Raw genomic sequence first — 14,404 nt, 5'->3', positions numbered from 1 at the left:
GACAATTCAATATTTTAAAGTTTCACATGGGCATAGGAATTTGTACACAATGTTTCCCGCTCACCTCTTTATGCACATGTGAAATAGCGGCTGCCAGTTCCAAACCATCCAACAAATTATTTCCATCCGAATCGTGCATTTTAAAATAATGAAGTTGAAGCTCTTGCGAAGACATCTCCTGTTCAGGTTTGTCAATTACACCGTCTAGGTGGTCCATAATGTGACTGAAAATATAACAATTTAAACGTTAAAATGTTACACTTAACTCCCAAAGATAGTTAAGCTTCGATCGACGCTTCTTCTACAAGGTTCCACCCCACCTTTAGAATCGCCCACCAAAATCAGAGAAAACTTTTTTTTAAAGATTGGAACAAACTTTAGAACGTGCATGTTGAATGACAAAGGAAGCCCAAATAACTTTTCATTCTAAAAATAGAGAATACTTATTATCAAATTACGAAATTGTGAAAATGTGGTGGAAAGATAAACAAGATCCCCTTCTTTTCGACTAAGCAACAGACACAATGCTAATGCTCACTAGGCACACAAATATGCAGGTAATATGACGGTGGCCCACCTCAAACCACAACAACAGTACACACACAAGTATCAGTATTGTACATCATCTGATATGATCATTTATAATACTTTATTCTTCAGATACAATCTGAATAAGAATGAATGTGACAAAGATAATGAAAAAGGGCAAAGGTTAGTTACGAGGTCCCATTTCATCACAAATCACTCATCAAGTAGTCCAATTCTCTACCTAAATTGTAACTAGCTGACTAAATGTGTAGCCACATAAAGCCTTCAGATTGGATTTTATATTTATATAGCGCAGACTAATGCCAGGAGGCGTCTAGGTGCTAAAACCTGATATGGGGAAAGTTGAAATGGGAGGAGGCAGATACATCTCTGATCTAATGTGAACAATGCAACAAAGTAAAAAGCCAGGTGTTAAAGGCTTTCCTGAAAGAAAGCAGTTCTGAGCAATTTTTTTAAATTGTTTGGAAGGATGTTCCACATTTTATACGTAGTGGTAACAAAATTTTTGCCACCCCGGTTAGCTAATCTGAATCTAGGGATCTCAACTAGAATGTGGGAGGAGGATCTGAGATTTTTTGGTGTAACATACCAGTGAATCGATGTATTAGGTATTCCGATCCGGAATTGTGTAAGGCCCTAAAGGCAATGCATTAGGCTTTAAAGTCTAACCATTTCTTCACAGGGAGCCCATGAAGTCAGAATGGTGTCATCTTTCGCTCAGCACCTATTTTTCTACACCGCGAACAATGCTTATGTTCAAATTATGGCCAGTACACAAAATCATATTGCAATGGTATCTTCTCTCCTTCCATCAAGACAGAATTTACACGGTTGCTTGCTTATTTCGGCTACCGTATTTATTAAAGAAGTTCAGAGAATGGAAAATCCTTTGAAGGGTCTGTTAATGTGAGATTAGGAAAACGTGACAATATAGAGCATAATATGTCAGTATGAACTAACTGATGGCTCTTTGTAGGATAAACGCATATATTTTCATCACATGCTCCAATGAAATCAATGCACGAATAGTGGCCATGCTAACATACAGCAAGGCCTGTATTGAATAGAACATTATGAACACACACAAACCCATATCACATGGCTAAGCGCAAATTATGCTCCAGAATGTTTTTCACAATCATGCTGATGTTGCACCATCAGTGATGTCACTCCTCGGCTGGCTGTCAGTCAAATGTGAAGGAGTACTGATATACACCTTTTACACCTAATATGACATCTAACTACCCGTAATCTGTGTATGCACGCCAAGAGTACTTTCACACTCCTTATGATGATACACACATAGCCGGTTTTGAATCCCCATGTAGTGTTTATCTAATTTGAGGTTGTAGTAATGCACCCCTTACGTGACATCTTATTTCTGCATTCTCACTGTACCTACGGCTACATATTGTGGCAGTCCCCAATTAAATCTTCCCATTTTCAATAGGCTGCACATTTTTCCACTGATCAAATTTTGGTCACTAAACAAAAAAACAGATTTTCATATTGGATCACACTGCATAAAACATATACCACCTGAGAGATCCAACTCCATGCTGGCCAATCAAAAACTATCCTCAAATACTACTATCACTGAGCCCTTACAGCCATTCCTGAAACCTTCATGAGTGATAAATGCGGTTGTCTCATATTGTCCTTCATTAAAATTATGAAGGAAAGTTACCTTTACTGATTGACTAGGAGTTTTCCTTTTAGTTTCAAAGAACACAAAAATCTTTTACAGGGAAAAATGTACCATCTCAGGTTACGACAATGAGAAATGTGAGCCACACATCACCTTGCATGTGAATGGGAAGGTCATCATCCAGTCATGGGATATCAACCTCATCTCCAAATGGATAACCTTAAGGTCCTAAAGATTCTACCTTTTCTAGGGATGTTAACACAGACGACATTTCTAAGATACCACCAACTATTACTTCTCTGCTTCCTAATGTCCCCATTATCACTCACTCATACACCCCTCAAGGAATTAAAGCAGACAGCATGATGGCAGCATACATCAAAGTAGTTTGGAACACAAAACAGAAATAAGAACCTGTTGGAAAGTGGATTATTGGAAGGGGCAAATGTATATCTGCCACTGGCATTAAGGCCACTAACACATTATAGGACTCAGCATAAGTCTTAGAAAATTATTCCCATGCTCAACCCTTGGTAGCTTGGCTACGAGCAGGCAGGCGTAACTCTAAAGACAGGTATGTAAAGCATTTAAAAACACCAATTCAGTACATAATTAAGACAGTGCACAATAAAAATCCAAAACCTATTTATAAAAATAGGAACTAATTTTATCTTTAAAATGACATCAAAAGGACAAAAATCCAATGTAGGGAACAGGAAATATGAATTGTTACTGATTTAGCACTATATAGCACCTATAGTGCCTTATCGGGACATCTGGTCGTGGCAGACCGGATCAAAGTCAAAGTTTCAGGCCGACCACGACCTCCTTGCGGTAGGTTTTAACTTCGGACTTAGAAACTTTTCTGGAGCTTTTCTTCCCGGGGTCTCTCAAAGCTCTCAGCTAGTCCAGATTCGGTGAGCGTTCACCTTATTGGCTTGCGACAAGATCCAGGTCAAACTTATGGAAGTCTGACCTCCAGAGCATTCCAGCGGGACGAACCAAGGATCCAGGCTAGCTCGTGTCGGAGTCAGTGGCTTGGCTCTCGCGGTTGGTCCCGGTTATCTTTTCTTCATTCAGACTTAGAAACTTTTACCAAGCTTTTTCTTGCGGGGTCCCTCGATGCTCTTCACCAAGCCGGATTCGGTGAGGGTTCACCCGCCTCGGATTTCACCTACTTGAGGGTTCACCCGCCTCGGATTTCACCTACTCCTGGTCAAACTCTGGAAGTCAGACCTACAGAGCTTTTCAGCGGGACAGACCTGGATGGCAGGCCGGCTCTTGGTTGAAGGCAGGCTGAGTCTGTCCACTTATGGAGCTTTTTCCCAAAGTTGCTCCAGACTTATCAAATTTCTGGAACTTCTTCTTGAAGTTCCCCAAAGGGTCCCAAAGAGTCGCAAACCTACTCCAAGGGTCTGGAAGCTCCAAGCTGGTCCTTGAAAGTTGAGGACTTCAACTCACACAATCCACTTGGACAAAACCCTTACAAATCCACAGGTAGTGCTCCAGGTTGACTATTCTTGGTGGTGATGTTCCAGGTTAGCTCTGTTAACCTGTAACTTGCTGGGAGTCCACTCTTTAGTCCTTTTACAGCAAGGTAGTCCACAGGGCTGTAGTTCCAGATGGTGCAATCTTCAGAGTGCAAGCCTTAGTGATTGCACATGAAACTTCTCAGGATGGCCTTTCTAGCTCTCTTAGGTTTCAAGCAGCACATCCGAGAGGCTCTGCCCCTCTCAGATACTTATTCCAAGTTCTCTGGGTCAAGCAGGAGGGCACTCCTGTCCAATGGGGGTGGGTGGGGGGGGGGGCAGGGTACCACGAAAAGCTATGACCACATCCTGCAAAGTGTGGCTTCTTCCAAATTAATCATGGCTTATTTTCCGGCAAGGAGAGAAGAGCCGGCTAAACACTCCCCTTAGTCTTTCCCACTGGCATATGATCATTCTTTCCTTAAGACTAGCATCTGGCTGGGTTCAAAAGAGTAGAGTTGTAAATGACACTGGTGTTTTCCCCCTCCCTTGAAGCCCATTGTTTACGACTCCTCTTTCTGCTCTGGCATTCCTGTGTAACAGAACCCTGCTCTCCCAGCAGAGCTGGTTGACCCTATGGGGTCTTTTATCACCTCTTCGAATGAGCCTGGCTAATCCAGTTAACTCTGACCAATCAGGACTGACCACTGGAAGGCTGAATCTGGGCTAACTGACAAGAAAGTCTTATAACTTCTTGTCTGTATATTTTACGAGAAATTCAACAAAATCATATTGTTGGATTTAATATTAACATTCTGGGAAGTCTTTGAATAATATTGTTATCATTCTCCTAGCAGGATTCATTAGTTAATAACTTCTTGCCATGTTAACCTATGTAGCAGGGGATTTGCAATGGGAAAAATGACCTGGGACATTTTTCCAGCACCAGGGCTTATAAAAACATATTTTATAAGTACTATATCTACAGGACCCACACCCCTGGACCAACTAGGAGAGGACTTTAGGGGTTTTGAATATGTAAAATTATTGCAGATCTTCCCTCCACAGTGCTCCTAGCACCAAAGTCGATTTTGTACTTTATCACAATGTGGGGCGTGAAATGTACAATTTCACTTAACCTCAGGGCATTTAAAACTCATTTTTATAAGGGTCCTTCTTATGAACACCTGAATACCGTATCCCCACCCCCCACCCCTGGGACACCTAGGGGAGATCCTGGGGGTACCTAATATGCCCAAACATTGTAGGTTATCCATTTTTAAGTACTCCAAACACCAAAGTTGAGTTTGGGCACAATTCACTTTTTAAAAGCAGTCCTGCAACACAGAGCTACTTTTAAACTGACCTCAGGCTTCAGCAGTGCACACATTCAAGTACAAAAAGGGCTGCTGGCCTCTAAACTGCCAAGCCCTATTAAATACTAGGGACTGAGGTAGTTTCAACCTCCCTGCCCCATTATGTACTAGGGCCTTATAGGGTATGTCATGCCAATCACAGGTGTACCCCAACCCATAGTGTACCCATGTGAATGTAGGTGTTTTCACTGTATTCTAAGTGTCTCTTTCAGCATAGCACTGGCCCTGGGCCTGGTAAGGCAGAGCCTAGGGTCAGTCAATTACCTCCAGTACCTTCAGCAAAAAGTTGGCGGGTGCCCAGGTCACAGGATGACTTTGCAACAGAACCCTATTAATGACAGAGGTAGAAATGCTGCTGCTAAAGACCATACTCACAGCACCTCCCAATAACTAACACAACCCCTCTAAAGAATCTATTTCTGTCAACCAAACTCAAAGCTGAGCTGATCGCTCCAGCCCGGCCGGGAGCGCCTGATCTGCCATGGCAGGTGAAGCTTTGCCTGTACTATAAAACTACAGCAGCTCTCCGCCTGCGGTGCTGGGCTATAAACGTTGGGGCACTGAAGACTTAGTCGATCCTGGTTAGTCTGGGTGACACTGCCTGGCTAACATACCTTGTGTCTGACGGGCTGGAACAAAGCTTGATTGCGGTCTGGTGTGTCTCCCCCGACCTTGCATCGGCTCCGATTTGTGACCCCCCATGTACTGTGATGAGTGGAGGGCCAAGATCTGGGCTGCCCGGATCTAGGTGAAGTGCATAGTCCGCGCCATCATGACCCCTTCAGACTAATGGCGTAGGGTGGACTGTGGATTGCCCTAAGACCCGGCCATATTGTTGAATTTAGCTAAAGCCAACAGATCAGTGACTGGGGGCCATGCTGGTTACTCTTACTCCTGCTGTGTGACAGTGAGGCCTTACACAGCGGAGGAAGTGCGGTACACATAGATGAACAAATGCTCCAGAGGGGAGGAGGCGTAGCAGGGGAGCAAGCAGAGCTCAAAGAGCTTGATTCCAACGAGGTTTGGTACCCACAAGTGGCGGGATTGGGCACTCTGCTACCCTACTACCTACAGCATTTAGGAGCCCGTTCACCAGGGGAAACTTGAGAAACAGCGAGACCGCAATCTGGTACTGCGCCTCTCCAGAGAAAGAGAGACGATTCAATATTAGGGCAATAATGTCACCTTTCTTCCCCGACTTTACTGCGGTGGCGCAGTTTGATTGACGGGAATACCTACGAGTGAAGAAGAGACTCCAGACAGCCGGTGTGCCGTATGCGATGGTCTACCCTGCCCCCTCCAGAGTCAATCATGAGGGAACACAGAAGATCTTCACTACGTCGAAAGCGGCCATGGACTTTGTTAAACCTATCTCACTATCCAGTCGCAGCTCTCAAAGGTCGGACTCCGACACGGACGACTAATGAGGCTTCCTTCATATGTGGAGCTTCTGTCTCCCTATGTGTGCCTCCCTTTGCTTGGTGCAGTTACACCAGGTAAATGTCTACTGGGCACTTATGGGTGCTGCGAGTCTGAGTTCAGCTGACACTACTCATTGTACATTGCATTTGTGATAAGCAGGAGCTGAAGCTCCTGGTATTTAGCTGAAATTACTCATTGTAAACTGTATTCACGATATATTTCTTTTCTCACATGGACTTGCAGGGGTTCCTGCTGCTTCCCAGCGTTGCCCTGCCAGCTATGTCTCGCATTCCTTAATGACCTTGAGTTAGATAACTGGCCACCTCTGTTCATCTGGAGGGTATTCTGGCCTCTGGCTACCCCCTGATGGTGCACTCCAAATGTTTGCTACACTTGTTTTCTACTTTGTCTAACAGCGAATTGTTGTTGGTTTGTTCCTAGGATGGGTCTCCTTGTGTTCTTTACATTGGGACGGCTTTAGCAAAGTTCCAGTGCTAAAGTGGGTGGGGTGTTAGTGTGTGATCTGAGATTCCTTCTCTATAGGACGGCTGTTGCCATCAAGACACAATACTATCATGACATTACAGTTCCACACACACTACAACAGGAGTGCTCAGGACTTCAAACACTCACATGATCGTACACCCAGGGAGTGTTTGGCGCCCCCGATTTTTACCTTTACTACTTCTCAGGCTCACTTTGCGCACTACTGTTATCACCCCGAGATATACCCTGCATGTCACAATTGAAATAGAGGACACCCACCCTATTCCCCTGAAGGGTATATTACCTCACACACGCACAGGTATGTCAATCACAGAAGTAAACTCAATCCGCAGCGCAACATGCACCTGGCAGGTACTAGGTACCTAAGCTAACATACTCCCCTTGTACCTTGTACGCCCTGGCGCTACCACTCCTACACCACCCAGCTCTGTCGGGCACTCCGGTCCCAATTGAGCTCACTAGGCCTGGTGTCAATGGGAGCTGTGTATCCAAGGGGGGACTGTCCCCGAGCTCACCGACTTTTAGGGGTGCGCAAAAAAGTACCCCACTAAATACGGTTCACATATCACCGACTACGACTGGCAATGAGGCCTCCGTTTCCCTCCTTTCCACAGGAACCGGCGGCGTTGGGGTCTTTGCAGATCCTTCCTCACTTGCACTGACCGTAAAAAGCTAATTACCTTCTATACCAGGCTTCACAGTGCAAACTGCCCGAGCCCTCAAACGCCTCTTTGGACCACTGGAATGCGGTTTTAGAGCGACCTTACACGAGCTGAATGGGACTTTTGTTGTGACCTGATGAGCAAACTAACTTCGAATTGCAACTTGAGGATTATTCATTTTAAATATCTACAGCAAATGAGTATTCTCCTCTTCAGTTGCAGGAATATGGGTTGCAAGCACATGCTGGGTGCCCGTGCTGCTCTGACCCAGCTGCGTTTTTGTTTTGTTTTTTTATATTTGGGTTGTTCTCCCGTTTATCACTATTGGACGCAGGCCCTCTCAGACATGATTATGGACAGGGTGGAACGCGCCCTCCTGGTGTGTCTCTTGGGCCTCGGTAATCCTCTCCAGGCAGCAGATCGCAAGCTTGTGTCTATGACACTACTGCTTGCAAACGTAGAGTGTCCATGTGTTGGGGCGGGCCCCAAATTTGAATCATGGAAGACGGACATAGCGTATTGCAAGGCTCAATTAGACTGCTATGCAGAGGGACTTTTGGGCCCCCCATATGTCATATTTGTGGATGTTAGCCGCTGCCCACTAAGAGGGCCTATTTACCTATAATGCAAATATTAAAGGGCAGGTTTGTATGCGTCATTGATGTGATGAATTGTATTAGTCACGGATATGGGATATTGCTGGAATCTCAGATGCATCGCTTCTTTCTGTTCTCTTGTAAACTCAAAATACAATAAAAAGAAAGAAAGGAAAATATTGGCAAATCCAACAGTTCTGGCCTTATTCTGCTAAACCACGCAAACACAGGCATGCTAGACTATTTTTGCCAGATCTCTTTGTGACTTGTCTTTTTCCGCGCCTCCTATATCCATGTAATGTTTTTTGTTCCCAAAGTTTGTGTGACTGCTGTTTTTAAATCCCAAACTTGTGGTGATGGCGAATTGCATAACCATTTCCAGGTAGTTGTGTTGTACACGTTTAGCATTATCTGGTTATCCAGAGTTGGTGTTCTCCAGCTTTGGAAGTAAGAGATGCACATCTTAGAAATCAATTCCCATTTCTGCACTTTTTACTGTGCCTGCTGAGTAGGTGTAAAATGTTGTTGTTAGTCCCTGGTGTGTGGTGCCAAGAGCTGGATTTGGCATTTGAGAGCCATTGGTCATATCTACTGACCAATTTGAGAGAGGAGTAGAGAGAGTGTCATTCCTGGTTTATAAATATAATAGAAAGCAACCTCTTTGTGTGGTGCTTAAGAACTGGCAATCATAAGGAAACATGGATTGCGGCCTGTGATCCTCTTGAACACTACGTCTGCTGGTGCCCCAACTCCCCTCAAGGAGGCTTGGTTTAGTATGTGGAGGCTTTACTGTTGGCCGATGTGGCAAAGTAAGTGTAATAATAAGCGTCTTTCTAAATAGGATACAACTAGTATTATTATAATTACTATTCTAATTAAGATTTGTAAAATGCACTGCTGTCCTGAACAGACGTCCTGGCACTGACAGAGTTTTAAACCAATGGTCTAGGTTTGCTGAAAAAGTCAGGTAGATAGTGTTTTCTTAAAGGAGGATATCGGTCTGATTTTAGAAGGGAAGGAGTGTTGTGTTCGATTTAGATTCCGAATGAATTTCCAGAATCATGCCCTTATATAGGTAGAATTCACATTGCCCTTATAAAGGTATAGAAATCCAGTCCTTATTTAGGCATAGCCCATGCTACCCAAATACAGGCATGGCTACCTCCATCCGTTCATCTGCGTCACAATGATTGCTTGGAAAACCAGACACTTAAGCCGTTAGGGACTTCCCCTTGCCTGGATATTGATTTCTCCAATAAACTCATTATGCATGAACAACTATTACTTAGGGGTTCATTCATGACGTTAATATGCCCAACTTATACGTCAATACTGGCATTCCTAAACACCTTCAAGGTATGAATATACCTTCACTTGCTATGGCAAAGCACGGTGTGGTTCGATGCAGTTCGACTACCTACTTGCACGACGCAGCTTGCTACAGCAAGTGCGAAGGAAGCCAACTCTCCAGCTGACGCACTGACAAGACGCTGACATCCTCCTGTCGAGAATCCAGCTCTAGTGTTTCTGACTCCCCTTGCGGGGTGTTGGGAAATCGAGTCCCGTGAAAGAGATACCAACCTCTCTCCTTCTAAGGTATGGAGCTGATTAGAACCTAGAGAAACCTTTGGCAATTCTTGGCAGAACTTAACTATAACTAAAGACAGCACCTACTTCTTCCCTGGTACTAGACCTCGGTTAGGTACATTGGGGTAGGCGTATTTTAGCAGCACCAGTTGAGTATTTTAGCATGTTATTTATGTATGTATTTTTATATAGGTCATAGCAACAGACAATGCTATTACAGTATTATTGTATATTACTGTTCACTCTGTACGCATTATACTTTGCAATCTAACGATTGTAGCAGTTCATATCTCTTGCATGAGAAATAAGACTTTTCAATAAACCCTTTTATTGAAACGCCCGTCTCTCTATTTCTCTGCAACTCTGTAGAAACGAAGCATGCACGATTGACCGAGTGAAATAGTTATCTATTGTTTCCACGACTCTGAAGATATTGTTCCGGTTCTAGGGGAAACAAAGTGGTCATGTTTATGCGGTTGTCAGAGACTAGTCCCTTCTTGTTTATTCGAGAAAGTTTCTAGTGACCTCTGAGTTAGCTGGCACACACACAATTAAGTTTAGTATACTCGATAGAGACATACTGACCCCAGTCCTATGTCAAATCTTTAGTGTATATTTTTTACAATGCGCAGAGCCTATAAGGAATATAGGAACTACACTACAGGAGTTCCCATCATTTAGCAGTTAAAAAGAACAGCCACCCATCCGGGCTCTCTTTACATGAGGTAACAGAACAAAGTTAGCTTTAGTTGATCGCCCAGTGTGGAATGGATGGTAAAGTAGAGAGGTGAGTGCCTAAGTTAGGCAGGTGCTGAGATATAAAAGACTCTGTGCAACATGCACAGTGCTTTAAAACCAGACTTTTTGCAAATGAGAAGGCAATGCAGTTCAAGATGGTGTTGTATAACGTTTTAGGACCCTAGTGTAATTTTCCAGATTCACGCCCTTATATAGGTATAAAATATTGTATCCTTATATAGGCATAGAAATCATAACCATATTAAAACATAGCTCAAGTAGTCCTAATACGGCTTGGCTACTACCACTAGTTCCGAAAATCTACAACGATTTCTTGGAAAAACCCGCCTTCAGCAGTCAGGGACTTCCCCCTGCATGAATATTAATTTATCCAAGAAATCATGGAGTTTTCAGAGAATTAAGTCTCTAATGACGTTATTATGTCCAATCTTACGTCAAACTCGGCACCTTCAAGGTAAAAATATGCCCACACTTGTCCAAACAAACACACAGTGGTTTGGAGCAGTTCGACTATCTACTTGCCCGACGCGCCCTGCTGCAGCAAGTGCCGAAGAAAGCGACCTTCCAGCTGACGTACTGAGAGACGCTGTACTTTCTCCAGCCGAGAAATCCAGCTCCAGTGTTTCCAGGCTACCTTGCGGGTTGCTGGGAAATCGAGTCCTGGGAGAGATACAAGACCTCCTTCATTATAAACCAAGGCACGGAGCTGATTAGACCCTAAGAGAATTCTTGGAATAGATTCTTGGCAAGGAATACTAAAACTAGGCTACACCTTACTTACTTCTTCCCTTGTAATAGACCTAGGTTAGGTACACCGGGGTAGGCGTATTTTAGAAGCACCAGTTGAGTACTTTTTGTCATTATTTATCACTGTACGTATTTTATGCATTTTAGGTATTTTATGGCTTAGAAACCATATCATGCTTTTACAATATTATTTTAGAATAGTCTTCGTACTGTACGCTTTGTACATTACAACAAGTATTACGATTGTAGCAGTTCATTTCTTATGCTTGAGAAAGAAGACTGTTCAATAAAAACCTTTTATTGAAAACGCCTGTCTCTCTATTTCTCTGCACCTCTGGTGAAAAGAAGCATGCACGAGTGACTTAGTGAAATAACTATCTATTGTTTCCGCGACTCTAGAGATAGATTTCTTATTCTTGGGAAACAAATTTGTCATGTTTTAAGCGGTTGTCAGAAACGAATCCCTTCTTGTTCATTCGAGAAAGTTTCTAGTGACCTCTGAGCTACCTGGCACACACACAATTAAGTCTAGTATATTCGGTAGAGACCTAGTCGACTTCAGTCCTACGTCTAAACTACAGGATATACTATTCCAAAGCGCAGAGCCTATTGGGAATATAGGAACTACACTACAATGGAGGGACACAGTCAGACAAGGGGCTATTTTTAAAATCACCCAGGCCGCAGCATTTTGTACTAAATGTAGGCAACGGTTCAAAATTCAGTTAGCCCAATCTGAAGAAAGATCAACACATAATGAGGGAGAGTAAGGGCCAGACCTATGCTAGAGGAAACAGTCCTGTGAGTGTGAAACAATGTCTCCCTCCCCAAAATCAAGCAGAAATGACAAAAGATAAAGGAGGAGCCCTACGAAGCTAGGCCAAATAGAAAGTACACTCCAAATAGAAAGTACACTAAGGGCCAAATGTACGACCATTTGCTTTTGCGACTCGCAAATTACAATAAATTGCGAGTCGCAATAGCAAATGTACAACAGTGTCAGAGACACTGTTAGCGATTCCTAATGGGGTTGCAAAATGCGAGGCTCATGATTATTAATGAGCCACTCGCAATTTGCGACCCCATAAGGAATGGCTGGCCCTCCCTGGGATGGTGGCCTGCTGGGTTCAGCGGACCTCCATGTCTGGGAATGCTTTTAAATAAACCATTTTCTTTTTTTTAAATACAGCCCATTTTCCTTAAAGGAAAACGGATTGCATTTACAAAAAAAAAAAAAAAATGAAAACGAAACGTTTTAGTTTCATTTTTGAAGGGCAGGCCCTGCCCTTAAAACATATTTTCCCATGCATTCACAAAGGGGAAGGGGTTATCTGGGGACCCCTTCCTGTTTGCGAGTGCTTTACCACCTACTTGAAGTAGGTGGTAAATTGTGACTGTTGTTCAACCGCAATTGCGGTTGCAAAACAGTCTTATATAGGGCTCAAGACTCAAGACTCGCTATTAGGAAGGGACGCCCTTAAAACGCCCCTTCCTAATAGCAAGTCACAAATCCTAATTAGCGAGTCGCAAATACATTGTGACTCGCTAATTAGGGTTTGTATATGGCCCTTAGGTATTTTTGCATGCGCAAACGGTTTGCAAACCCGTTTGCGCATGCTAAAATACGTCGTACATCTGGCCCTAAAACACATGAATCAGCAGCAGTCGCTACCACACCAGAACAAGACCCACCCGGGGACACAGATATGGGGACCATCACAACTGCCAAGTCCCCAAAAGACAAATTCTACAAGCCATATGGGAAACCTGATAAGAACTAGCACGTGAAATAGAAGTCTTAACTCATTCGGCTGCCATTATGAGGTTTGGTATTCGTGTGAGTCCACACTCTTGCATCGCAGCTAACTAACCAGCTTCGAACCTCTGCATGGATGGTTGCAATTGTGGGGCTTGAGTACAGACCTACGCCTCGCATCGAAGCAGAGTAGGGACTGTCCACGTCTTATATGGCCATTATGGGGTCTGGTACTGGCTTATAATCCATCCCCATGCATAAACGGCTCCTTAGATTGTTGCTATTGTGGGGTTTGGCCCTGTACGAAAGTCCATCCGTTTGTAAGGAAACTGCCCGGCGTCAGTGCTTGAATGACTCCCACTATTTGGTTTAGTACCTGGTGAGAGGTCTCTCATACAGAGAAGATGGCCAATGTCAGACTCTGGCAATACGTTTTGGCTAGTGCCATAAAAAGATATCATGTGGAGGTCTTGCTTTCTATTGGCGACAGTAATCCAGATGGTGTAGACATCAGATTCTTGTCGTTGTTAAAATAAATGGGATATACCTTACAGCTATATTACCATTTCTGCTACCTTTTGTGACCATTTATTAACCATCTAGCACGCCTTATTTATGGTCATTTTCCCTTTTATGAACATTTTATGCTTAGTGTTATCTCTCAGATGAGCATTATGCCAAATGTGTCATGGAACTAACTGTACGCCATATACATGTATACATAAAACTATTTTAACACGATAAAACTGCCTACAATACAAAGTAGTAGTATTTTAGCGCCACAAGATGGGGCTAGAGAGCTGCTAATGGACATTGTCGGAAGGAGAAACAGAAATGTGATTGATGCACGATCCAAATAGAGAATCTTCTGTATTCGTTCTGTCGGTGATTACATTGAGAAAAACATAAAGCCAAGATTCTGTTAATTTGGCATACATACTAGAGATCATAAGTATGCACTGCAAACTTTTCTGTGAGAGCAGTGTCTTCCCTATATATTTCGCACGTAAAATTTACGCCCAAGATATGTGCCCGAAGCCACATGAATCATGTACCCTCGAATCACCACACATGGAAAAAAAACGTAGCCCACTGAAAAAGAGACACTGAACTTAAAATGTGCGGCGGCGCAGTGGTAAGCAGTCTATAGTGAGACTATGGCACACTGATCTGTATTAACATCGTAGTTTATTCAAACATGCTCACACAACGGTGAGTCACCCCAGGCTGATCGCAGGCAGAGCTCCAACTGAGTATTTTCCCCAACATTCTGCAGTATGATCCCTACAACCTAATACTCCCATTATGGAACCTTGGTTAAGACAG

The 14,404-nt window shown here is 43.5% G+C and overlaps 1 protein-coding gene across 4 annotated transcripts in view; it reads right to left on the bottom strand.

Moving 5' to 3' along the window:
• The window catches only part of MCFD2 (multiple coagulation factor deficiency 2, ER cargo receptor complex subunit), a 206,923-nt gene that overhangs the window by 107,971 nt on the left and 84,548 nt on the right, over positions 1-14,404 (bottom strand). For all 4 annotated transcript variants that reach the window (XM_078649661.1, XM_078649662.1, XM_078649660.1 and 1 more), the window contains exon 3: positions 65-224. In XM_078649661.1, coding sequence (XP_078505787.1) covers positions 65-224 — 160 coding nt within the window. The remainder of the gene's footprint in view (positions 1-64; positions 225-14,404) is intronic.

Source organism: Lissotriton helveticus, chromosome 6, assembly GCF_964261635.1.
Source record: "Lissotriton helveticus chromosome 6, aLisHel1.1, whole genome shotgun sequence".
Lineage (NCBI taxonomy): Eukaryota > Metazoa > Chordata > Amphibia > Caudata > Salamandridae > Lissotriton > Lissotriton helveticus.
This window is presented reverse-complemented; position numbering and strand designations above follow the sequence as displayed.